Consider the following 27,589-nt stretch of genomic DNA (forward strand, 5'->3'; position numbering starts at 1 on the left):
GTATTACATTTAATTTGTAATGAACGGGATTAGGTTTATATTAATAATCAATGTGTGTTTTTTTTAAAATTATGGTTGTAGTAGTTCGTCCTTTCGCTAGGGGGTGCTGCAGCACCCTCCACACCCCTAGTTCCCACGGCCATGGTCTCTTTAGCTGCTAAATGCTAAACTATGTTCACCAGCTGGTCTCTTACTGTGTCTGTCTGCTGTTTGCAGATTTGTACAGCTCACATACAACCTGCTGTTTGGCTACGTGATTAAATGACAGTTAGGTGAAGAGCAGCTGTCATGTATGGTTCATCTTCTTAGCAGCATGTTAGCCGGATCAGTTATAGTTGTAGCTTTAACACTAGAACCACCATGACAGTCATTTTGACAGTTTTGAAATTTATATGTATAATAACTTTGCTGAATAAAAAAATACAATCCTGCTGCTGCCTGACTTTTCCTAAAAGAGTCTGTATTTTAATTTAATTTTTTTTTATATACATTACACACGGTCATATTGACCGCTCGGATTTTCACGGTATTGTTTTTAATCTTTCGCGCGGTTGAAGATGCAGCTTGGTTGCTTAGTAACTACCATAGTCTCTGTCAGAGAAACGTAACTAGCAGTCTCGAGTAACAAGTGTGGGCATCACCGATGGGCCGACGGCAAAGCCAGAGTCGGTAACATAGGCTACTACGGCGTGGATGGACTCTGTTCTGAATCAGAAGGCAAACACCGGGCGCTCGCTCTGTGAAAGGCGCGGTACACGTAGATGGCCGGTGGCTGTTTACATGTTCATATAACTTTATACATAATCGAACTGGCTGGAATCATTACACACATCCTCTCCAAGGAGTGCACCAGCTGTGAAATTGTCTGGAGGAAGTTCATGCAGCAACAGGCAGAGGAGCTGAGAGCGGAGTTTATGGAGGAAAAAAAGGGCCGCGGCCAAGCAGACACAAAAACGGAGGCAGAGCCAGGTTAGGTTAGGTTATAAATGTTCAAATAAGATACTTTTAATTGTTATTTGGCTGTTATGAGTTAAGTTGAATGAATTTCCACACCATATTCTTCGGGATATGAATGTATGAAATAATTACAGTTTACTATGCCATGATATGAATTATTGAAACACATAGGCCTATTACTACTCAAATGTATAATTAAACTTGATAAAATGTATATGTCGGCGTTATTACGTTTTTCTAAAGATATCCTAACACAATACATAATACAATATCGCAATTAGTTATTTATCATGAGAGATTATAGAGTTTGGAATATGGCGGTCAAAATGACCGCTCACAGCAGAACTAGTAGTTATGGAATTCCGGCACTTCTAGTGTTAATGGAATCTTTAGAAAACATATAAACTGTAGATGTAGTTAGCTACGGAACAAAGCTAGGTACATGCACGATATAGAAAAATATAAACAATGGAAATTTTTATACATTGTGACATCGTCCAGCCCTAATTTAAATGTGTAATTTAAAGGTATCTTTACCAAAATCTGAGTTGACTGTTATGGCTATAATGCTAAAATAATTAGCTTTAGCAGGTGTTTTTACATTTACAGTGAGAGAAAAATTTGTTAGTAAAGTTAACTTTAGTTTTAGATAACTGTGCTATCTAACCAACTAGCTATCTTTAGTTGTCTGTTTCTTTGTATTAGAGTGCAGTAAATGTGATGGTCGATGGTAGATTTTAGATTATTTAGATTAGATTACAGAGTCAGAGTCACTGCAGTTGGGTTTTAGTTTACGTTTAAATTACAACAAATTCCTAAAGGAGTTTTCACAGAAATTGCACCGTTCTGTGGTCTATTTATATGTGTAACCCAGTCGTAAACTTGGGTATTATAGTGTAATGGGAATGGGGTGGGTTATGATTAATCTCTCTTACTCTCAAAAACGAGTCTCATGATTATTAAAGTAAACGCTTATTTACTTTAAATAGGCTAACTAACAGAGGACACCTGATTGCTGAACAAGGAAATATTTATGTATTTTACATAATTAAAAGGAGCTCAATATTTGTAATTTTATTTCATGACAGTGATTAAGACTAACGTTTATATTATTTAGCTAAATAATATTCCCAGAGGTTCTATGTAGTTAGCCTTTTTATTACTTTATTCTTACTGTTTTTGTTAGTATTTTATTGGTCATTCAGGCATTCACGCGGTATAGTCAATAGTGATTGGCTTCAGGTATGAAACGTGAATATACACGTGACCGGATGAGAGACAGCAGAAGGTTCTGGAAGTTTTTTTTTTTTCTCTCTCTCTCCGCTGGATCCGGGTGGAGCACGGGACGCTGGTGCGTTGAGAAGAGGAACAAAACGCTAGAAAGAGTAGAAAAGACAAGAAAACGGAGCGGGAGGCTCAGAGGAGAGGACCGCGGGCTGGGATGGTGGTGAGTGGAGAGACTGAGTAAAACGAAGCCGGAGACCTGTCTGACGGAGCTGGAGAGACGGAGCGGAGGCTGGACGTATGCTAGGCGGAACTGTCGGTTAATCGCAACGCACCTGAGGATCCGGACCAAAGTTTCCACGCTCTCAATGTTTTGCAAGACTAAACAGTCCTGCAACGTGTTTTTTTGTTTCGTTCAAATCGTCAACGTGAGTAAACTGGAACGTGTGTGAATGTGTGTGTGATTGGGCCCATCACTGCATTTTCTAAGACTGGTTTCAGGACACTTTGCGGGGTTTTTTTTTGTTTTGTTTATTGTTAGAGTTTTCTGTGTATTCTCGATTGTTAGAAAAGGGCTAAGGAAGGGGAACTTTTAGAACATTTATTCTGGGGTAACAATTGTGGTTGGCACTATCGGGGTTTCCCGGCTAAAATTAAAACCAAAAACCATTATTTAATTGTTGGGGAAATCTTTTGGTTATTTACTTTTGTATGTTTATATGTTTAATATGGCGTTTTGAGGAAAGCTTTTATATTCTATTTGCCCAATTCTTGTGTTCAAATAAACTAGGGCGTTGCCCTATTCTATTCTATTTTCTTTGCTGGAACGAAAACCATCTCTGGGTCTCATTATTGTTATTGTTAAAAGGTTTTGCAACTCATTAGTAACCTATTAGGTGCACCTTCGTGGTATCCATCTGAACTACACCGAACCCAAGCACCCCCATTCTCACATAAGTGACTCACAGAGTGGTTGTACGGGTGCTACATATGTTTAATTATTACATTGTTTGGTTGCATTCTGCAGTCTGCTATTTCTTGATAACAGACTGTTAAGTGTGCTAAGTATAACACACCGTTGCCATGCATAGCAGAGCGTTACCATGGACGCAGTTCTGGTCGGTTTGGAGGACAGCTATCAATCCGCTGAAAGAAATAATTTATCAGCTGTGGCAAAAAGTGGGGAAAAGGGGAGCAAGTCCTGTCCTCCAATCCAGGCAATGACAGCAGATCTGGTGAGCGCCTATCGCTGCATCTTTATATAGGGTCTATGATCGCTACACAGTAATTTCAGCTGTAGGGACAACAACGTTAACTAGTTAACGTTACATTACATTACATTTGACCAAATACCTCGATATCGATACCGCAACGATATTGTAGTATTGACAATTGGTGCTTGCACAAAATATTTACACAATGAGATTTTTGATAAATAATCATCAATAATGTGGATATAATGACTAAGTGGGTAAAGGCAAATAATAGAGCAGTTACAACAGTCTGGTAAGTTCAGAAAATGACATCACTTTACTGTAGTGCAGCCTTTAAAACCAGGAAAAGACACTTATGTCATATCACGATATTACGATATCCAAAATCTAAGACGATATCCAGCCTCATATCATGATATTGATATCGATATATTGCCCAGCTCTAGTTGGAAATAAAGAAATCACACATACAACTATCTAGTAAATAAAACATATATAGGTTATATTACATCTTTCAGTAAAATATAAAGCTAACAATGAGAAAACTAAAAAGTTGAAATGTATTTATTCATCTTTTGTTTCTCTGGTGGTCAGCAACAGGAGTTTTAGTGCAGTACTACTTAAATATGTAAGTTTTATCTACGAAGAAACAAGAATTTTGGTATTTTTCAACATCAACATTTATTTTTGGTCCTTGGTCTTCCATCCAGTTACATATTGGCCCTTCATATGAAATTATTTGGTCACCGCTGCTGTAGAACATTCTACCTTTAATGTCACTGTTCAAATTCTCTCAGCTCACCTGGCGCCCATATATAGAAGTTTAAGCCACCGCCCTTTGCTGCATTTCATTCCCTATCTATCTCCCCTTTTATGACTTTAGCTGTCCTGTCAAATAATGGCCTAAAATGGCCTTCTTGTTTCTAGGCAGAAACTGTTTTCTTCATACACACACACACACACACACACACACACACACACACACACACACACACACACACACACACACACACACACCCGCCAAGGTCGGGGCCTCTATGTGGTGTAACTTCCTCTTCTGTTCTCGTAACTTTAACTCTCTTTGCTGTTTTTCTGCTCATCTGTCTGGTACGCAATGCACTTTTATGCCATATATATGGTGGCCGACAGGGGCAAACGCCCTGCAACTTAAGAAAACACATGCATATTAAGAAAAAAACTTCAGTAATTCTACAACCCATGCGCAGCATTCAGCAGACGCGCTGCAAATACACACAACACAACCAAATACATAAACGCGCTGCAAATATAGAAACGATGCAAAAAGAAAAGCACACAAACCCCGAAAAAAGAAGCAATGCAAAAAGAAAGAGAGAGCCGGTACACGTTCAAGCTTACGGTGTGCAACTGCTTTGAGATCAGAGACTGTAAATATATGGTCTATGTTTGAGATATGTTTTCTCTCGTTTTTTTTGCTTGGCTCAGGTCACAGTTGATACTCAATCAGCAGAGACGTGTCTGTAAACTCGTGGTAATAAAACATTTAAATCTGCATCAGCATTTAACGTTGATGTTTGTTTAAGCCATATTACATGAAGGGTTTAATTTTGAGGTCCAAAAGGCGCATCACTGAAGTGTAGGCCTCCTCAAGTGTAATATTGTGATTATACAACAACGGTTACCCAGAAAATAAGTGATAATCAATGTGTATTCATATTGTGGAGCAATTCGCTCATTAATGAAGTTGTTTTTTTAATTTGCTTGTGTTTTCTTAAATTGCAGTTTGCCTGTCGGCCACCGTACAAATAAGGCTTAAACTTCTGTGCGTCAGAGTTCACGCCCTTTTGCAACAAGCATAATGCAACTTTAACTGTCAGCAACTTTTTAACTGCCAATATTTCTACACGTTTAACCTGTGCTAGGGCTACGATTTTTTCTTTTTTGCTTCTGATATCAACTCACATTCAACTTGACATGAAAACTATTTTCATTTGCCTATTTGTCATCAAGACATTTTTTTATCCGATATACTGCACAAGAGCCTTTTGGAAGCCATTGTACTTGATGTAACACACACATGTTATTGTCCTGTATCTTTAGATGAAAATGAGTGCAGAGTTCATGGCCAATGGTCTTCTGTATCACTGCAGTGAGAAAAAAAACTCCATGAAAATATATGAATCCTACCAGAACTTAATAATGCTCAAACACTAACATATTAGGTCATCCAGGTAAAGGTCAGTGAAAACTTTATTTCCTCTACAGGCCAAAGATCATAAACATGTATGACATTGTTTGTGCTACAGTGAGATGTATGGTGAACAGAGAGTGGGCAGTGGGGACTCTGGTGTGTGATTTCATCATGTTTACTGTATCGTTTGACAGTAATGAGCCCCGGCAGATCTTCTTTCTGTGTCAGCGCCATCAACAACAGCAGCAGTTATTTCCATCTGTACCACAACACAAGACCAGACCCCAGACCCGCCGTGCGTAGACCTCTGAACCACTCTGAGGCTCCAACCAGCTTCACTAACAGGCCAATTAGCACACTCTGCATCATGGGAGGACACTCTGCTGTTGCCATGATTACTGTTTGCAGTGTTTGTGCTCCTGTGGAGTCCGTTTTGGTTTCGGCCCGTTGACCTCCGACCTCTGACCTCAGATCCAAAGAAGGGTTGCACACTTGGGAAAAATGTGTTTGGACTCGTATTGAAATAATAAACCAATAAAAAAACTCTACATCATGAAAAGATAAACTGCTGTTTCAGTGTAACAAATAAGTGCCAATTAAATAACCTATTATGTTCTAATATCAATTAATAAAGTACATCTAGTTTGGTACATCTGGGACTGAGAATATTAGTGTTGAACATTTCCCTTCACCCAGGGTTAATGCTTTTATCTTCTAAAGAGGCCTGTGCAGGCTGAGAGATTGTGTAATATCACTCTGAGCAGTAGCCTATGATCAAGCAAGTCATGTATTTTGTACTTTTTAAGCAAACTTACCTTTTTCTTAAGACTTTCTTTTCAAATGTGTGCTGTGATTTCAATTGATGGAAATATTCAATAAATAACCAAAAACATGTTTATCTGTGTGTATTTTAACATCACAAAGTTAAGAGATGCAATTTCATTAGGAATAAAATCATTCCTCTAATAGTTGAGCATGTTTACAGTACAAAACTTGTCAGTGAAAAACATAAAATAAAATAAAAAATCTTTCAATAATCATCATCAGGGTCAAATGTTCATATTAATCGTGATTTTAGGTAACATCGTCCAGCCCTATAGCCCTGTTCTACATTACTTTACCAAAGATAAGACTTTTACATAAGCTACGTATTTTAGTCATTTGCAGTCCATAGATTAAAGGGTTAAAGATCGGTTGGCAGGTCAGAAAGTATAATGACAAAATAATACGCAACATCATGGGTACACTGCTCATATCAAACCTGCTCTGTACTATTTCAAAGAAACACCCAAAAGAGAAGTTGATCAGAGAAGCGAGGTGAGGTGTGCAGGTACTGACAGCTTTCTGTCTGGTCTGTTTAGAACCAGAAAAACAAACTTTAAGAATCATCATGTAGGAGTAAAGATTGAGAATTATAAGACCAAATAATACTGTAAACATAAACACAAGTCCATATATGTTATTGACGGTTGTGTCGAAGCATGCCAGTTTAACGATTGGGTAGTTGTCACAGTACACTTTTTGAATCGTGTTCCCACACAGCTGTAAGGGGACACTCAGAGACATCACGACAACAATGTGAAGTACACAGAATAACCATACGGACGCAATAAGCACAGCAACCTTGTTAGATGTCATACGAGTGTTATATTGCAGGGGATAACAGATAGCAAGGTATCTGTCATAAGACATGACTCCTAAGGTAAACAATTCTACATTTGCATAGACATGCAGAGAAAAAATCTGTATAAAACAAAGAGAAGCATAAACAGTGTGAATGTCAGAGAGGATCTGAACCAGAAGGAATGGAAACAACCCTGTACTACCATACAGTTCATTTACAAACAGGCTGCACAGAAAAAGGTACATAGGTTCATGTAAGCTTCTGTTCTTACAGATAACCACAATCAGCAATAGATTGGTACAAATTATTACAATATATAAAGACATCACAATCATGAAATATAAATACCTGAAAACCCCAGTGTCAAAAAAGGCACCGAGTTTGAAATATGAAACCTGAGTAGAGTTGATCATGATTATTCTTTTAGTTGTTAAAGTGATTGTTAACAGTGTTTAGTGGATAAACATGTAACAGAAATTATGCAACATTTTCCGGAAGCTTTTTTGTTAAAGACATCAACAATATAAAAACACACCACAGTGTAACACAGGTTGAGATACTGGATAAATCTAACTGTGATATGCTCACTTTCTTCTATAGTCCCACTGTGACCCGCTACCAACTGAGCGGAGACACTGATTCTCCTTCTTTTATTCTTGAGCAGTCCGACGTCATCATCAAATAACACCCTGATTGTCTATTGATTGAAACTATTAAAATTATTATTCTAGGGGCGCCTGGGTAGCTCGCCTGGTTGAGCATCCATGGCACTTGGGTGTTACACGACAGTTCAGGTACTTTCGACGTCAGAGTTTTGCTTTACGCTCTTGTCCATGAAGTGTGCGCAAGCTCTGGCACAAATCAGTCAGTTGTTGGGAAAGAAAACAAATGTCTCGTGTGGTGCTAACAAGCTAAAGTTAGCTGAATCGATGAGCTAACGTTAGCTTGTTAGTGTCTATCAGGTCTGCTGACTTATTTATTGTGCAGATCTTTTGTCTGCGTTACGACTTGCATGACATTACGGAAGAAATCATGGGAAAAGTTGGCCCCAAAATGCAAAGTTTCCTCCAGGGCAGAGGGGGAGCATTAGAACTGGGCTGACTGCACTGGGCTGAGCCCGGCAGCCGCCCCTGCTACGGGGCTGGTGATTTCTTTTCTTTGTTTTTTACCATTATTTTACCAATTATCAGCATTTCCGTCCTTATCCACCCATCCATGGGACAAAAGGAATATTGTAGAACACTTGGGAGGGACTTCTGGGAAGACTTAAGAGAGTTAAGATCAGGACACGTGGGAGGATTAAATACCCCATTAAAAACAATGAATTTGCGTCTATTCACGTCTTTGCATTGACTTAGCACTACGCAAAAAATTGGCTCTGCGTTTGGTGTGAACACAGCATTCGACACAACCAGTTTACCCCGCAGCATTTGTGTGCATGTGTCTAACTATAATACTTATTGCTCTAACAATTCAACAATCATCTAACTTTAACAAAACAAATTTATAAATCAAAACTGCTGGTGCCTTCTATTGTCTAGATGTTCATTTGAGTAATGATTTGGCATGGCACACTTTAATTCACTATGCATCCCACACCTGATTAAAGAAAATAGAATCTTGGGGTCCATTGTGGTTCTCATAACAGTCTGGAAATAGGCTTCTGGGGTGTTTTGTGGCTCTGGATCGCACAGGAGTTACTGTAGGAGGTTCTGTGGGAGAATGGGGTGAAGCAATCCCTTCTCTTGGTTTGTACACCCAAAGTGAGAGCTGTATCTGGGTTCTCAGTAGTGAGTCGGACCTCCTACTGGGCCTCAGATCCAAAGAAGGATTGCACACTTGGGAAAAATGTGATTGTGATTGAAATAATAAACCAATAATAAACTTTACATCATGAAAAGTTACACTACTGTTTCAGTGTAACAAATGAGTGCTGTAGAATATTAGCAGTCATTGAGGAAGTGGTTAAAAGTACTCCGGGTGAACTCTGATGCACAAGAAGATTAAGCTTAAGTCTTTAACTATAGTTTACGCCTTATATGCATTGTGTATCAGAAAGATAAGCAGAAAAAAAGGAAAGACAGTTAAAGTTACAAGAATAGAAGAGGAACTTGCACCACACAGAGGCTCTGACCTTGGTGTGTGTGTGTGTGTGTGTGTGTGTGTGTGTGTGTGAAGATAACAGTTTCTGCCTAGAAACAAGGAGACACCCCCTGTGAGGGGAGGATAACAGCTTAAAGTGCCCATATTATGAAAAAAACACTTTTTCTGGTATTTGGGGTGTTATTTTGTGTCTCTGGTGCTTCCACACACATACAAACTTTGAAAAAAATCCATCCATGCTGTTTTGAGTGAGATACAGTTTCTGAATGTGTCCTGCCTTCAGTCTCCTGGTGGCTGGTCGAACACGAAATGAGCTGGATAACGTAGAGCGTGGCTTGCTATTAGATTAACGCTAATGCTATACACTAGCATGGTACTCGTCTCTCAATAGCAAAGCACTGCTACAACACACACAAGTTCACCATAATCTACAAAAGAACTACTTACATGCGCCCTCATTTAGAAGTCTCCCAGCTAATCCTGCCTTGTAACTGACTGAAGTTGGAGAAACAGCCTGTCTTTTACTTCCTATGGAGCTAGCTAGCTGACATGATCTACATCTGAGCTACTGAGCGTATGCGAGTACAATCAAAGATAGTACAGAAGAAGAAGAAGAAAAGAGGTCTCACTCTGTAGCTAAAACAGAAACCAGGTGAAAAGAGGATCTACAGCAGTGAGAGAGAGCTGTGCAGTACAACAAAAATATGGTGTTTTTTGAAAATTAAACCATGTAAACCTATTCTGGTACAACCTTAAAATACAATTATGAACCTGAAAATGAGTATAATATGGGCGCTTTAAGGGAGAGAATAGATTGGAGCTCATTTGAACTGAGATCCTGGTGGACCGGGCTCTTACTTCATGTCTGTTGCTAGGGAAACTTAGACTCAAAGATTTAAGCCACAGCTGTGTTGTAACTCTTATGCTGGACTCAGTAAACTTTGCTTAACTGAACTCTTCGTCTCAGATTGATCCTTTTTTTGTATACTTAAGTCCAATATAAAGAAGGAATTAGATTAATTAAAGAACATTGTATTCTAATGTCAATTAATAAAGTACATCTGGTTTGGTACATCTGGTACTGAGAATATTAGTGTTGAACATTTCCCTTCACCCAGGGTTAATGCTTTTATCTTTTAAAGAGGCCTGTGGAGGCTGAGAGATTGTGTGATATCACTCTGAGCAGTAGCCTATGATCATCAACAGCTTCCTGCTGGTCAGCGTTATTGGTGGGGTTTCTTGGCCGTGCAAATTGTTTATTAGCGCCCTAGCACAAATGTGCTAGGCCCAATGGTGCCTAGAACGAAGTGTGATGGAGCTACTGTTTTTGTACAAATTATTAGGGCCCGAGCACAAAATGCAAGGCCCCAACGGTGCCTATTACTGAAAGAGCGAGGAACCTATTGTTTTTGTAAGGTTTATTATTATTCCCCCGTGTTACTCGCATTTTTGAGGGGCTTAGCATGCTGGAAAACTCACAAAAATATGCACACGTCAGACATAACGAAAACTACAAAGTTCTGTAGTGATTGGGCTCGTGCGTTGCCACGGGGCTCCATAGCACCCCCTAACGAGCTCCATGATTCGAAAAAGAATGAGAAGTTAAGATATGAAGTTTTGAGGGAACATAGGTCTCATCTTGAAGTCCATGGAGCATTTTTTGTTTTATTTTTCCACCTGACAGGAAGTTGACCATTTTGGTTTTCGTGCGAAATTTTTCATTTTACGAACAGATGTTTTAGGACTTTAGGACTCACGAAAACTCTTTGATCTGAGTTCACATTTAGACTTGGGAGTGGTATGTTTGCTCTATAGCGCCCCCTAATTGTTTTTTGCCCTTGAGCACATTTTTTATGTCCTCAGTATATACGAAAAACTCACAAAAATTGGCGCCCACATCAAAACCTGGGAGCTTTGCGAGACTGTACAGCGATTTGGACCATACCTGTAACTCCTCATTTCCACCAGATGCGTAACGGCTGCGGACCGGCTCCACTGCGTGCTCCGCCATCCTCAATCCAGAGGAGTAGAGGGGAAACAACTCTGTGCTGTGTTTTCAAGGTGTAGTGCAGGGAAATATGATCCGCCGTGAGCACGGTGTATTTTATTTTGAAAATTAACCGGATATTTATTTTGTTTCTGTGCTCGACTTCCTGTCCCGCACTATCTGCCGTGTGCTGAATTGCTGCGGAGCTCTCCGGCGTCCGGCAAAAATAGAAGCTCTGGTATCTGCTGCGGAGGGCTGCGTGTCGCCGGAGCTGGGACGCAGTCGGTGCGCAGCCGTTCTGCAGCCAGTGGAAATACACACATTGACTTTAATGGAAACCTAATGACTCCGCCGCCGTTTCGGAGCCGTTTCGCATCCTGTGGAAATCCACGGTAAGTGGGCTCCATTCCGCCCCCTAATACGTGGAAGGCTTTAATTTGGATTCCGATGTTCACGAAACTTTGCAAGTAATATCTGTGGACCCTCATGACAAAAAGCTATCAAAAGAATTTGGATAGTTAAAAAAATGCAAAGGTTATACAGGACCAACTTCCTGTAGGTGGCTGTTGAAACAGGAAGTTCCGTATCTTGGCCACAGTTATTTCGATGATCACGAAACTTGACACAGTTGTTGCTCATAGGGGTTGAGCATCCATGCCAAATTTGGAGTAAATCGGCCATTAGATGGCGCTGTTTACATTTTTTTATGAGTTATGCAAGACCTATTTTTTCTTACTTCTCCTAGAGCGTAAAAATGTGCAATTTATGGAGGACCGACTTCGTGGATGTGGCAGTCAAAACAGGAGGTGTTGCGTATCTCGGCAACAGTTATTCTGAATCATCTGCATAATGAATAATTCAGCAGACCTGAGAAACACTAACAAGCTAACGTTAGCTCATCGACTCAGCTAACTTTAGCTTGTTAGCGCAGCACGTTTTCTTAAAGCAAAACTCTGATGTCAAAAGTTCCTGTACTGTCGTGTAACATCCAAGTCACACCAAAAGGAGTAAACTGTAACATTAAACATACAAAAAAATGTTAAGCTTGATTAATGATTCTGCATTCAATCAATGCCGTAGGTACTTTCTTAGGTACAGTATGCATGGATACGGACCCTACGCTGTTGCCTGACGTGAACCTCCTAAGAAATGTAACTTCACATCACGGAGATGCAGGAGATGTTTAGTGACTGAAAAGCAGTCAGTGAAAGATTCAAACCAACTTATACTACATGTTTTATTTTACAACATTAGGGAAACATTTCAACCACATTAACATCACTGATAACACCACTATCGTCAGTGAATTTCATTGACTTTTTTTCTAGTTATTCCAACTTTGTTAGAGAACACAGTAAATATTCTAAATTAGGGCTGGACAATTAAATCAAAAAGCAAATGAAACCAAAATTCAAGATAAACCTTTATTGTCATTGCACAGAGACCCATACAATACAATTGTGAGTTCCACAACTGAAGGTGCATTAGATATAAAAGCAAGACAAATGATTAATAGCTAAAAACAAAAACGATTTAAGACATAAAACACTTAGGATGGGACGGATAAAATATTGCACATGATGTATGATTATTGTAATATTATTGCACTTGTTAAAATAAAGGCAAGTTATTGGTTTGTATGTTTGTTGAGTGTCCTGATGGCCCATGGAGTCATCAGTGTTGTGTTTTTTATGCTCCCGTAGCTCCTTCCAGCGGGAAGCAGTCTGAGCCGGTGATGTCCAGGGTAGAGGTGGTCCTGAATAACCAAAAGCAGCCGTTATAGATGAGTTAAGCCGACAAAACATAACCGTCATATGGCGCCAACAGTTAAGTTTAGTCGCCAAAACAACAAGGAAGTATTCAAACATCCGTTTCCTGGGTGAAAGTCTTACCAACTTTTCCTTGACACAAACTCCGCTCCCCCACTCAAAAGCCCTGTGTTTTACTTTTGACATGCCAATATTTCCAATCATTTGTTTTGTTTGCAAAGACTTTCTTATCAAACGTGTGCTGTGATTTCAATTGTTGTTGTTCAATAAATAACCAAAAACATGTTCATCTGTGTGTTTCCTCTAAGTATTTTAACATCACAAAGTTAATATATGCACTCTTTCATTATGAATAAAATCATTCTTCTAATAGTTGAGCATGTTTACAGTTCAAACCTCATCAGTGAAAAAAAAAAATCACATCACTGTCATTAATCATCATCAGGGTCAAATGTTCAATTAATCGTGACTTTAGGTAACATCGTCCAGCTCTATAGGCCTGTTCTACATTCTTTTACCAAAACCAAGACTTCTACATATGTTACGGATTTTGGATATTTTCAGTCCGTACATTACAGGATTGAAGAGCGGCTGGCACGTAAGCCAGTACAATGACAGAAAAATGCGTAACATGATGGGTAAACTGTTCATATTAAATCTCCCTTGCACTATTTCAAAGAAAGACCCAAAAGAAAAGTTTAGTAGGGAAAGAAGGTGAGGTGTGCAGGTACTGACAGCTTTCTGTCTGGTCTGTTTAGAACCAGAAAAACACACTTTAAGAATCATCATGTAGGAGTAAAGAATGAGAATTATAACAGCAAATAATACTGTAAACATATATACAAGTCCATATATGTTATTGACGGTTGTGTCAAAGCATGCCAGTTTAACGATTGAGTAGTTGTCACAGTACACTTTTTGAATCGTGTTCCCACACAGCTGTAAGGGGACACTCAGAGACATCATGACAACAATTCCAAGTACACTGAATAACCATACGGACACAATAAGCACAGCAACCTTGTTAGATGTCATACGTGTGTGATATTGCAGAGGATAACAGATAGCAAGGTATCTGTCATAAGACATGACTCCTAAGGTAAAGAATTCTACATGTCCATAGAAATGCACAGAAAAAATCTGCAGGAAACAAAGATATGCAGAAACAGTGTGAATGTCAGAGAGGATCTGAACCAGAAGGAATGGAAACAACCCTGTACTACCATACAGTTCATTTACAAACAGGCTGCACAGAAAAAGGTACATAGGTTCATGTAAGCTTCTGTTCATACAGATAACCACAATCACCAATAGATTGGTACAAACTATTAACATATATAAAGACATAACAATCATGAAATATAAATACTTGAAAACCCCGGTGTCAAAGTAGGCACCAAGTTTGAAATATGAAACCTGTGTAGAGTTGATCATGATTATTCTTTTGGTTGTTAAAGAGATTGTTAACAGTGTTTAGTGGATAAACATATAACAGAAATTATGCAACATTTTCTGGCAGCTTTTTAAAAGCTTTTTTGTGAAAGAAAAAACATCAATAATATAAAAACACACCTCAGTGTAACACAGGTTGAGACACTGCTATAGTCTCACAGTGACCCCCTCCCAACTGAGCGGAGACACTGATTCTCCTTCTTTTATTCTTTTCAAGTCCGACATCATCATGAAATCACACCCTGATTGTCTGTATTGATTGAAACTATTAAAAAACTATTACAATCATTATTCTAGTGGTGCCTGGGTAGCTTGCCTGGTTGAGCGTGCACCCCATGTACAGAGGCTCAGTCCTTGCTGCAGTAGCTGCAAGTTCAATTCCGACCTGCGGTCTTTTGCTTAATGCCACCCCCCCCATTCCCCCCTTTTCTGTCTTCAGCTGGCCTATGCAATAAAGGCGTAAAATGGCTCAAAATTTTGTTCACAATGTTCTTATATTTTTTCTTGCGGAGGCGATCTCTAGCTCTCCAAGAGGAGTGTTGGTCTTTTGCAGGGTCCCGGTGTCGAGTCCGACCTACTGCCCTTTGCATGTCATCCCTTCTCTCTCCCCCCCCTTTCTGGTCCATCTACTAGTATGACTATGTAATGAAATAAAAAATAAAAACTTCGTGTCCTTTTAAATGAATTCTTCCGTTACAATCATAAATAATTTTTTTAACCAAAACATGTAAAGTTGGTTTGAATCTTTCACTGACTGATTTTCAGTCACTAAACATTGCCTGCATCGCCGTGATGTGAAGTTACATTTCTAGTGAGTCGGACTCGTTTCAAGTGATGGGCTGCGCTTTGTCACCAATCCTGTTTGTGTCATGGTCTGGCTGTGTTTCTCTCTCATCCCTCTTGTTTCCTCTGGTTCCTCTCACTGTTGTTTCTGTCATGTTCTGGCTAGTCTGTGTGCATTTCGGGGCGTGACCTTCAAGCCTTCACTCGCTCCCCTCTCCTGATCCCCAGCAGCATCTCACACCTGAAGCTCATCCCACAATCAACCTGCTCTTTGATAAACTCCAGCTGCACAACCAATCTTCACCAGTTCGTCTGTTCACCTCTGTGGTAAACTACACTACGGCTCGATTCAGTGACATAGCTTTTCCCAGAAACCTTTGATGTGTCTCCTCCTCGCTAGATCTCCGCCCTTGTGAGGATGCTGCCAGTCCGCCCGTGTTCAGACGCACTCGTCCACCTGTCTGCCCACTCTCCACCGCAGCCCTGCAGCTCATTTTTGCATGGTTCCTTTTTGTAAATAAACCTTCCTTCGTTGATTCACCTCTGAACTGTGTCAACTGTTTTGAATCCTTGTGTAAAACATAACAGTTTGTGATATTCATATACAGGATATTGAGGCATAGTGGTGGTGGGGAGGGGTTGCAGTTCAGTGGGCTGGGGATCTCATTGCTGCTTTTGCAGATGATGTGGTCCTGATGGCATCATCGGCCTGTGACCTTCAGCACTCACTGGATCGGTTCTCAGCGGTGTGCAAAGCGGCTGGGATGAGGATCAGCACCTCAAAAAATGAGGCCATAGTTATCAGCAGGAAACCGATGAAGTACCTACTCCAGGTAGGGAATAAGTCCTTACCCTAAGTGAAGGAGTTCAAGTACCAATGGGTCTTGTTCAGGAGTGAGGGGACAATTGAGCGTGGGATTGGCTGGAGAATCAGGGCAGCGTGGGCGGTATTGCGGTTGCTTTACTGCACCGTTTTGACAAAAAGAGAGCTGGGTCGGAAGGTAAAGTTCTCAATCTACCAGTCAATATTCCTTTCTACCATCACCTATGGTCATGAAGGCTGGGTCATAACCAAAAGAACTAGATCTTGGGGAACAAGTGGCCAAAATGTTTTTTCTAAATAGGGTGGCTGGCGTCCCTTAGAGATAGATCGTCCGTGATGAACTTGAGTAGAGCCACTGCTCCTTTGCGCCAAAAGAAGCCAGTTGAGGTTATGGAATGCCTCTTGATCCCCCCAGTCAGAGCTGGTTAATGTGGCTTGGTAAGGGAAGTTTGGGGTCCCTTGCTGGAGCTGCTGCTCCCGCGACCTGACCCCGGATAAGAGGAGGAAGATGGATGGATGGTTTGCTTCTTGCTTGTACGATTAACAGCATGAATTCTCTAAGAATCTCTTATATCCAAGCAAACCTAATTTATATTAAATTGGAAATGTAATTGATTCAGGACCTTATTCATCTGAATCGAAACGGGAAATCATTGGCGATAGCCAGCCCTGCTGGGACTAACATTAAGGTATCATTTAACACTATGTTTATCTGACCTGGAGGGACCGCTGCATCCATGTGCACTGACATCTTTTATTATTATTACCTGGCCCTATGTAGGTACTGTTAGTAAATAAATATCAAAGTTCCTAGGAAAGTCTACTTCTTCACAAAACTAACCAAATCAGAAAGGCTCGCTGAATCTAGTACCACTTCTTTGTTTTAGTGGCATCTAGACATTAAATTAAGGTTTTATTTTATTTTGATTTTGAGATGTTTTTCTAGGAGATTTTTTTTCTTGATAATAAAAAATCTGTAAAAATCAGAGTGTTCTGTAATAATGAAGTAAGTCTGCTGCTGTGGGTCGTCCGTTGTCTTGAAAAGGTCTATGATACAGGTACAGGACTTCCTGCTGCCTACCAATAAACATAAAAATTTGTCGTAATTACTGCTTGTGCAAACAACCTATGGGGTCTGGCTGACACAGAAGCCATTTTTACGACGAGTAAATACAGTACCGACACGGTTTTCATTCTGGGTTCACCTAACTTAATAGGAGAGCTGCATAGCTAACCGACCATTAATTTCCTCAACTTCAATAACATGAACAAATTGCATGTAATGTGGGTATTAAATTATATATTATACGTTTTAGAAATACACTACACTACTAAAGCTACCTCTCCTTATGACCTGTCTCTCTTAGTTACCTGTTATAGTTACGCTGTTATAGTCCTAGACTGCCGGGGGACTTCCTACCTTTGACACACTGAGCTGCTCTCTCCTCTCCCTTTCTATTACTGTTTCTATTACTGTTACTATTACTATTACTATTTGTGTGCAGCCCGTCCCAGAAATGCTTGTTACTAATCCTAGCTTCTGGGAGTTTACTCCCGGAGTCTTTGCTTTTTCCCCAGCATATTTCCTTGGAGAACGTTGGCACCAAGCCCTGGTTGCAGCTGTCGCGTGGTCCTGCTGCACTCCCTGCTGAGCTCAGCGTGCCCTGCAATGTCATGCTGCGTCCTGCTGAACCCTGCAGCTTCCGCTACATCCAGTCACTGTTCCATTATTAATGTGACTACTATAGCCACTGTTCATCACACCCCAACCGCTTCGTCAGACACCGCCTACCAAGAGCCTGGGTTGTCGAGGTTTCTTCCCAAGAGGGAGTTTTTCCCTCGCCACTGTCGCCTGCTTGCTCTTGAGGGAATTACTGGAATTGTTGGATTGTTGGGGCTTTGTAAATTATAGAGTGTGGTCTAGACCTACTCTATCTGTAAAGTGTCTCGAGATAACTTATGTTATGATTTGATACTATAAATAAAATTGAATTGAATTGAATTGAACTACCTGTCAAAAGTTTTAGAACAATTTTTCCAGGTTTTTATTGAAATTCATGCAGTTCAATGTCTTATTGTACTCTGAAATGAAAGAACAAAGAACAAATGAACAATTTAAGTTAAAAAATAAATCATGTAATCTATTTATAAACCAAAACGTATTCTAAAATTTTGACTCATCAAAGTAGCCCCCTTTGGCAGATATAACAGCTGAACACACTCGTGACATTCTTTCTACAATGGAAATCAAATATTCTTCAGAAAGTTCTTTCCAATTCTGTTGCAGAAGTTTGCATAAATGTGTGGCACTTGTAGGTTGCTTTGCTTTCACTTTTCTGTCCAGTTCATCCCAAACCAGCTCAATTGGGTTTAAGTCTGGTGACTGTGCTGGCCGCTCCATGTTTTTAAGCTTACCATCTTGTTCTTTTTTGCTAAGGTAGTTCTGGCAAAGCTTGGACTTATGTTTTGGGTCATTATCTTGCTGTAGGATGAACCCCTGACCAACTAGGCTCATACCAGAGGGTACTGCATGGCGCTGCAAAATGCTGTGGTAGCCGTTTTGGTTCAGGGTGCCTTTAACTCTGTACAAATCACCGACCCTGGATCCAGCAAAACAGCCCCAGACCATCACACTTCCTCCTCCATGTTTGACAGTTGATGTCACACACTGAGGAACCATCCTCTCGCCTACTCGACGGCGTACAAAAATCCTGCGTGATGAACTGAAGATTTAATATTTTGATTCATCAGTCCATAGCACCTTCTTCCAGTCTTCAGTAGTCCATTGACGATGTTTCTTGGCCCAGGCAAGCCTCTTTTTCTTATTCTGACGTCTTAGCAATGGCTTTCTTGCTGCAAGTCGACCTATCAAACCTGCAGCTCCAAGTCTTCTCTTTCCAGTTGAAACTGAGACTTGCTTATTACGACCACTATTAAGCCGTGCTTGAAGCTGTTGTCCTGTGAGCCGCCTATCACGCAAGCTGTTGACTCTCAGAAACTTGTCTTCTGATTGTGTTGTGGCTTTGGGTCTGCCAGACCTCTTCCTGTCAGAGTTTCCCCCAGTTTCTAAGTGCCTTTTGATGGTGAAGAATACTGTACTCACTTTCTTCGCAATTTCTCTGTAGGAAAGACCAACATTCTTAAGTGTTATGATGGTCTGTCTCTCTTCCATTGTTAATTGCCTTTTTCCCGCCATTTTTATGGCAACACACTACTTTCTGAAGCACAATACTGTTCAAATAATGCTCACGAGTATATGGTACCACAGTGTGTTCCAACAATACTTTTATACAAACAGAGGGGGTTGTAAGTAATCCAGACAAGTTGGACCACCTGTGGGAATTGGTAGCACCAACTTTCAAAGCTTAATCAACCTCCATTGCTGCAGAACAGCTTTACATTGTTTACCCATTTCTTGTTCCCTGAAAAAGGCCTTTTTGTAAAATTGTGTTATCCAATGTATTGGGTAACCTTACTTTTGTTTAACCTCAGGCAGTTCACCACTTACCTTTGTACCATTTCAAGCTATTCATTGGACTTTAACTGCTAAAATTTAAATAAAAAACAAAAAAAACTGGGGTGTTCTAAAACGTTTGACCTGTAGTGTAAATATCTAAACTGACACATGTAAAAGTTTGATTCTACAGCAACAATTGTCAAGTTTGTATGAAAAATGCAAGTGCATTATATTTATTTACAAAATGCACTTTTTAAAACTAGAAAACGGGCAGCAAACACCAGGCAGCAAGTTAAAATCAGCAAACAATTTCTATTTTTACAACGTGGGAAAGCGTGGAGTTTCTGCTTCATCAGTGGTAGTAATTTGGCTGCAACCAACGATAATTTTCATTGTTGATTTATCTGTCGATTATTTTCTTGATTAATCAATTAGTTGTTTTGTTTATAAAATGTCAAAATAAAAACGTGGACCAGAGTTTCCCAAAGCCAAATATAACGTCCTCAAATGTCTTGTTTTGTCCTAGAACATACTAGAACATATTCACATTTAACTGAAAAAGTTAGATTGTTTTTACATAAAAAATGACAACCTGTTGATGTTGATGACGTATTTTCTTCAATAATAACTATTTTAACAGAGATAAAAACACCATATGTTTTATTTCCATTTCAACAGAAGAATTAAATGATTTAAACTTCATTTAGTGGATGCCTTCAGAGTGTTGCATGATGGGAGAGTAATGCTTGAAAGCATTAAGTGTCACTTTTTGATGCTACTACTACAACAGCTCTAAGTAGTAGTAGTAAGAAAACACTGTAGGCTTGTGGTGAAACATTATTTAAATAAAGTGCATACTCTTCCAGTTCCTGACATGTAATAGGTGTCATCCCTACATATATAAATTTAGTAGACAGCTCGACCTTAATCTGCTTTGAAGCCTTATGTGTTTCTTTTATGTATATTTTCTTAATCCCTTTCTACCAGATGTAAAGCATTTTGAATTGCCTTGTTGTTGAAAGATACTGTGTAACTTTAAATTGGACTTTGGGATCAAGTGTACTCTGGTCCGGCTCAGGTTCCTGATGTTTTGACCCCCCCCTCCTCTGCGTTATATTATATTATATTTTGAATTGTCACCTGCCACCTGAATTGAGTTTTCCTTCACATAGATATAGATGTTTCCAACATTTATTTGGTGCATAAAAATGAATCAGAATGAAGGAAATGATGTTTGACACTTCCTGGGGTAGGACCACATTAACATTTTGCAGCAACAATCCACAGATGCAGAATTATCGCTATCACTTCCCTCAAAATTTAATGAAATGTCATGAAATCAATGTGACACAACTGCTGAGCTGAGCTAGAGGGAACACTGGAGTTGGCATGCACATTATATGACAGCCACCAGGAGTGTATCCACCCTTGTTATTAGGACTGGGATACAAAAATAGAATTCTAGCAAGATTGATCTTTTAAGAGGCTCTGTTTTAAAGCTAGAGTGAATATATTGGTATCATATCAAGCTAGACAATCTAAGGAATCCATTTCATGCTAAATAACGCTCCAAAGATATGCCAATTTTTTTACTCTTTATTGTTTTGACTGCTGTAGTGTGTTCATGTTAAATAAAAATTACATTAATGTAACTACTTTGGGGTCAATTCTTAAGGTAAACATTATTATTTTTAATAATGCACCAGGTTAGAGGGTTCCTTGTAGAACTTACAGCATTATTTTTCTGAGAATCTCTTGATTTTAATTATTTTACATTTATTAATATAATATATATAAAATTTGATATAGGTAGTGATGATGTAATTATGGGAAATTTGTAATCAATTAACACAAAATCACTCAGATTCTGTTTTAATATTTGCAATTTATTTTATCTACATAAAAACTTCTTAGATGCAACAATTTGGTAAAGTCAATGTTGTGATGTGATGGGGCTTTAGGTAGAGGTAGGAATCACAAGAGGTCTATTGCAATTTATTACCTTTTTCCAACTTCAAATTATGTCCCCAAAGAAAAAACTTTGTCAACATCTGTTTTATCTGAAAAGATAAAATTCTCTTTGTTCATCTTGTTTCACTTTTATTGGTGCAAAATGGGATTGTTAAGCAGAAAAATTGATGAAAAATGAATGTCAAATGTTATAAAAAAGATGTGCAATTGATAGAATAGATCAATACTTGCGTACGTCCGTTCATTGCTACAGTATTGCCACAGAAAATATCTTGATACTATGGTGTATAAATATTTTCCCATACCCCTAGCATTAACAGTAATAATACATTTTATTTATATAGCGCTTTTCAAGTTACTCAAAAGACACAGCAAAGCATATTAAACATTTCTCCACCAGTTCTTACAACATAACTCAGTTTCTCACATATGGTCATTATTTCTAGTTTCTACATAATTTTCCTATAAAAATTGATTCACAGGTTCATCAACCAGCAAGATCAGACTGCTGCTGAAAGAGGAGAGTTCATGTGAGGGTCACTGATGCATGTGTGGGGCGCTGAGTGAAGAGGATAAGGGCCGAATGTAAAACTGAGCTATATTTGCTTAAATCCGTGGGACATATATGAACAGAACATGTGCAGTCATAAATAACTGAGTTGTATTTACATTAGCTTGGGAAAAGGAGTCGGGCAGTCATACATGATTGAGCTGTATTTTAATTAGCTTGTGTAATGCATAGGGATGGAACATGTTCACATGTGAAATTTCCTGTAAGTGCCTTCTGTGTCACCCTATAAGGACATGAAGAATGGTGAAACAAACCTTGCTGCGTCTAGGGGAGTGAACCTAAAATTGTACATAAATAGGGGAGCTTTGCTGGCAGGAAATAGAGCCAGGGCCTCCTGGTCGGACACAAGGATTTCAGCACCTCAGCATTCAGAGGAATTACTCATCGAACCTTCTTGGTTCGGGGCTTAGTGCATTTTCATTTTCTTTTAATTTTGCTTATTTGTTTTTTACTTTTCTTCTTCATATAAAATAAAAATACCTGAGCTCGTGTTGAGCTAGGGAACCAAAGCCCGTGAATCTCGTGTGCCTTTTTTGGAAGACTTTCTCTCTTTTCCTCCACCCCTGCTGTATGGGCGGGGGCCAGCCTAACGGGGGATAGCTAAGACTCCTCTTTAACCGCCCGCAGCGTGTTGTGGCCCGGCGGAGACCGATCTTGACAATCAGACCTCCTGTTATCTCCCAGCGGGAGAGCATTTCCCTACCCACTCGGCTGGTCAGAGTCTCCGAGCACTTGGTCTCTATTGGTGCAGCGACCAAGGTAGGCTAGTGGGCGTCCTTCGGAAGGAAGGGACCTTTGGTGATCCTGGGATGAGTGGCCTTGACCGTGAGTACTTAAGAAAAATCATTTGGTTGTGAAGATCCCCTCAGGCAGTGCTTTGCATATACAGGGGGATAAGAGCCCGTGAGTTGAGGATGTCTAAGGTAGCAATCAAAGCCTCTTGCCTCGTCTCCGGGTTCCCTGACCCGGACGAGGGCCCATTAGTATGGGCGTGTGTGTCTCTCTAAAAAACTAGCAAACAGGGAATTATCCAAAATAACTCCTTTTAATATAGACCAAAACATGACGGTAACTGGTGTTGCCGTACGGCAGAAGAGGGCATAGTAGACGCGGGGATAAAGGGAGTTAGCTTTCGACGAGAAAGCGATACGACGCCTCGGTAACTGTCACATCGCTCTTCAGTAGTATGAACCCATGTTTGGTAGGTGGAATTAGTCAGCTAACGTTAGCTAACTAGCCAGCAGCCGGCCGTTAGGGTTTGGTCCCTCCAGCTGTAGTCCCTGCGGTATGTTCCATTGCTAAATTTTAAGCAAAGGCAAAGGCCAAGTTGACCGACGGGAGGCGACGCCACGATTTCCTGGCCGTCGGCATTGTGTGTCAGGGCCTTTAGACCAAATAGCAACTTACATGCCTAGAAGTAATGCCAATGCATAACTGCCTTAAAACTGCATTTTATTTAATTTCCAGCAGGGGGTGACTCCATTGGCTCTACAGAGAAGTCTGTTTCTATAGAAGTCTATGAGAAAATGAGCCTACTCACTTCATTTATTAGCCTACCTCAGTAAACTTTTTCATACTGTGTTTATGGTCTCAATTGCTAGCGTTGTTTGCATTTCTTTAAACCAATCGGTATCGTCTTGGGCAGCGAATGAGTGCTTCCCTCTCTCATGTCCCCCTGATACTAGAGATAGCTGGATTGTGTGTCTTGGCTGTATTCTCTAGCCTCTGGCCAAAAAAGCCTCAGATGACACAAAATGACGATTTCTGCATCATCGGAGATTGTTTTCCAGACACACAATACAGCTAACTCTCATATCAGGGGGACATGCACAAGCACGGTCATTCAAAAATACTACCTGGTTTCTATTGATTCAAAGCTTAATGCTAATCAGTAAAGTATCCTTTTAAATGAAGCTATGGCTTTGTTTCCATACATGTTTAGATGAAAGAATGTTTATTTTTACAAAGACAGATATAAATCCAGCATCTTTGTCCGCATAGGCCCCAGTGGTGATTTGGCGCAGTAGAGCTTTAGCTATTTTTTTAAGCTTTTGTGCTGCCAAGTTGTTTTACTGTTTGTTTTACCATAAATATGCTTGCAAAATATTTCAGTATTGTAGTTTCTAATAAATTATATTGATCCAACTATACTTGAGAACAATTGCTTGTGGGTTTTGCTGTGGAGTTGTTGAGGCCATGCAGTGAGGGTTCATGTCAGCCTCATTCAATGCATTAAACGGATATGGCTGGTCCTACCTGTCTCAGTACCTCTGTTAACCCCTCTTCAAATAACTGCAAAGCTAAATACAAGTCCTACTCTATGGCTAGAATTTAGTAGACTTGCATTAGGAGATACTGTCCAGGATGATGTTTGACAGCGATTAAAACATTAACACACAGTATGTATGAGACCACATTGAATAAGCTAAAATGGACCCCTGTACATTATACCAATATTTACCCTCTGAATAGTCTCTGATGCATATATTGGATAGTTAATTGTAAATACTGTCAAAGGTTTTTACAAAGTAAACATACAGTACATTAATGGAGTAAACCTGATATATGAATGATTAAAATATGTATATACAGTATATTAGATAGTTGATTTTTAACACTATACAATATTGTTTATATAAAGTAAACCCTTATACATTTACGGGGAAAAGCCTGTAGACATTGAAGAGTTGCTTGTAATTACTGATAAATAATGTTTCTGCGAGTTATTATCAAATATTGTTTTTTGTACAGTAGAAAACCAGTATTAAACAGGAATTTACTGTAAATAGATTGGATAATCAAATAAAATAAATGCCTAAAGCTTTTAAGATACTATTCATGGGCTGTCAAAGAGGGTAATTTTACATTAATTTTACATGATTTTTTTGTGTTTTACATCCAGAAATCTGTATTTTAACAGGGAGTTATTGTGGATGGAATGAATAATCTTGTGAATTTACCAAAGAAAACCGTATGAAAACAGCATTTTTCATTTAAATTATGTAATTTTAAGGTATTTTGCAAGGAAATGATGTTTGACACTTCCTGGGGTAGGACCACCAGACCCCTGCTACTGTATATCTCCCGAAAAGCCCATTCTGAGCCAGGAAAAATCCTGAAGATGAGAAATACACATAAAAAGACGAAATAGAAGAAATAGACCCGTTTAAACTCAGACTGTCCTCCCAAAAACAAACCCAGATCGCTTGTACAATCAGTAGTTACTTCCCTCAAAACAAAATAAAATGTCATGAAATCATAGTGACACAACAGCTGAGCTAGAGGGAACACTGGAGTTGGCATGCACATTATATGACAGCCACCATGAGTGTATCCACCCTTGTTATTAGGACTGGGATAAAAATTTTTTTCGATTAACACAAAATTACGCAGATTCTGTTTTAATATTTGCAGTTTATTTCATCTACATGAAAACTTCTTAGATGCAACTATTTGGTAGAAGTCAATGTTGTGATGTGATGGGGCTTTATGTAGAGCTGGGAATAACAAGAGGTCTACTACAATTTACTACCTTTCTCCAACTTGAAATTATGTCCCCAAAGTAAAAAACGTCAAAATCTGTTTGTTCATCTCATTTCACTTTTATTGTTGCAAAATGGGATTGTTAAGCAGATGAACTGACGGAAAATAAATGTCAAATGTTATAAAAAAGAAGTGCAATTGATAGAATAATAGATCAATACTTGCCGTCCGTTCATTGCTACAGTATTGCCACAGAAAATATCTTGATACTATGGTGTATAAATATTTTTCCCCACCTCTAGCATTAACAGTAATAATACATTTTATTTATATAGCCCTTTTCAAGTTCCTCTAAGACAATTTACAACAAAGCACATTAAACATTTCTCCACCGGTTCTTACAACATAACTCAGTTTCTCACAGATGGTCATTATTTCTAGTTTTTACATCATTTTACTATAAAAATGGATTCACTCTTTAACACCAGTTTACATTTTACCAAAGATAAGACTTTTACATAAGCTACGTATTTTAGACATTTGCAGTCCATACATTAAAGGGTTGAAGATCGGTTGGCAAGTCAGGAAGTATAATGACAAAAAAATGCGCAACATCATGGGTACACTGCTCATATCAAATCTGCTCTGTACTATTTCAAAGAAACCCCCAAAAGAAAAATTTATCAGAGAAGCGAGGTGAGGTGTGCAGGTACTGACAGCTTTCTGTCTGGTCTGTTTAGAACCAGAATAACACACTTTAAGGATCATCATGTACGTGTAAAGGATTAAAATGAGAAGACCCAAGATTACAAGACAGGTGTTAATGAGTCCATAAATGTTATTGACTCTGGTGTCAGAGCAGGCCAGTTTGACAACAGAGTAGTTGTCACAGTAAACTTTGTTAATGATGTTCCCACACAGCTGTAAAGGAGCACTTAAAGATATCAAGACAGCATCTCCAACAAATGGGTATAACCATGTTAGAGCAATAAGCACGGTAACCTTGTTAGATGTCATATGTGTGTTATATTGTAGAGGATAACAGATAGCAAGATATCTGTCATAAGACATGATGGATAAATTAATAAATTGTATATTTGCATAATTATACACACAATAAATCTGCAGGAAACAGAACGGAGCAGAAATAGTGTGAATGTCAGAAAGGATCTGAACCAGAAGGAATGGAAACAACCCTGTACTACCAAACAGTTCATTTACAAACAGGCTGCACAGAAAAAGGTACATAGGTTCATGTAAGCTTCTGTTCATACAGATAACCACAATCAGCAATAGATTGGCACAAACTATTACAGCATAAAAACACATAATGATCATAAAAAGAAGTATTTAAAAAGCCCAATATCAAAGTATGCACCAAAAGTGAAATATGAAACCTGTGTAGAGTTTATCATGATCATTCATTTGGTTCACAATCTTTTATAAGTTTGCACAGGATGAACAACTGACATTGTTATACTTTGTAGGAGATTTGCAGAAATCAAACTAGTTTAAATGTCACATTTATGCTCATTCTGGACTCACTGCATAAACACAGTAAATACATCAATTATTACAATAACACAGATTCTCCAAACTTACCATTTACCTTATTCAAAGTCAATATAATGTTATGGTTAGAAATGACAGATCCGACAGTTTATGACATTGCGTAAATCATCTTACATTCATCTGCTGTCCAGCTGCAGTCACGCTGTCACTACATTAAAACTGAGAGGAAACTCTGTCTGCTTCTTTTAAACTCTTCAAGTCAGAGGGTGTGCACATCAGTAATCAGGCGTCATTACCACGCAGCACACCTAACTGATATCTAAACATCTACTCTGACCATATTAAAAAAACAACATTGTATAGTAAAACAAAAAATAAGCAAACATTGATTAGTGCGAGTAATCATTTGTCAATATTAATAGGCCTAATAGTTATGTTTTTTTATATATAGAAACGTTTATACAAAAGGGTGCAAAATAATGTGATTCA

General features: G+C 39.1%; 2 protein-coding genes and 1 pseudogene across 2 annotated transcripts; all 3 read right to left on the minus strand.

Annotated features, from left to right (window-relative positions):
* Positions 1–6,672: 6,672 nt before the first annotated feature.
* On the minus strand, positions 6,673–7,602 carry LOC120544991 (olfactory receptor 4E2-like). Its single transcript, XM_039778914.1, has one exon. The coding sequence runs from the start codon at positions 7,600–7,602 to the stop codon at positions 6,673–6,675; it is 930 nt and encodes a 309-aa protein (XP_039634848.1).
* A 5,950-nt stretch (positions 7,603–13,552) lies between these two features.
* On the minus strand, positions 13,553–14,482 carry LOC120545000 (olfactory receptor 6N1-like). The gene has a single exon (XM_039778924.1). It carries the CDS (start codon positions 14,480–14,482, stop codon positions 13,553–13,555), a length of 930 nt encoding a protein of 309 aa, XP_039634858.1.
* Positions 14,483–26,077: 11,595 nt separating this feature from the next.
* On the minus strand, positions 26,078–27,003 carry LOC120545007 (annotated as a pseudogene).
* Between the last annotated feature and the right edge of the window lie 586 nt (positions 27,004–27,589).

Source organism: Perca fluviatilis, chromosome 2, assembly GCF_010015445.1.
Source record: "Perca fluviatilis chromosome 2, GENO_Pfluv_1.0, whole genome shotgun sequence".
In the NCBI taxonomy this organism is placed as follows: Eukaryota; Metazoa; Chordata; class Actinopteri; order Perciformes; family Percidae; genus Perca; species Perca fluviatilis.

Coding starts and splice junctions, on each gene's coding strand:
- LOC120544991 (XM_039778914.1), bottom strand. CDS start 7,602: ATGATCAACTCTACTCAGGTTTCATATTTCAAACTCGGTGCCTTTTTT.
- LOC120545000 (XM_039778924.1), bottom strand. CDS start 14,482: ATGATCAACTCTACACAGGTTTCATATTTCAAACTTGGTGCCTACTTT.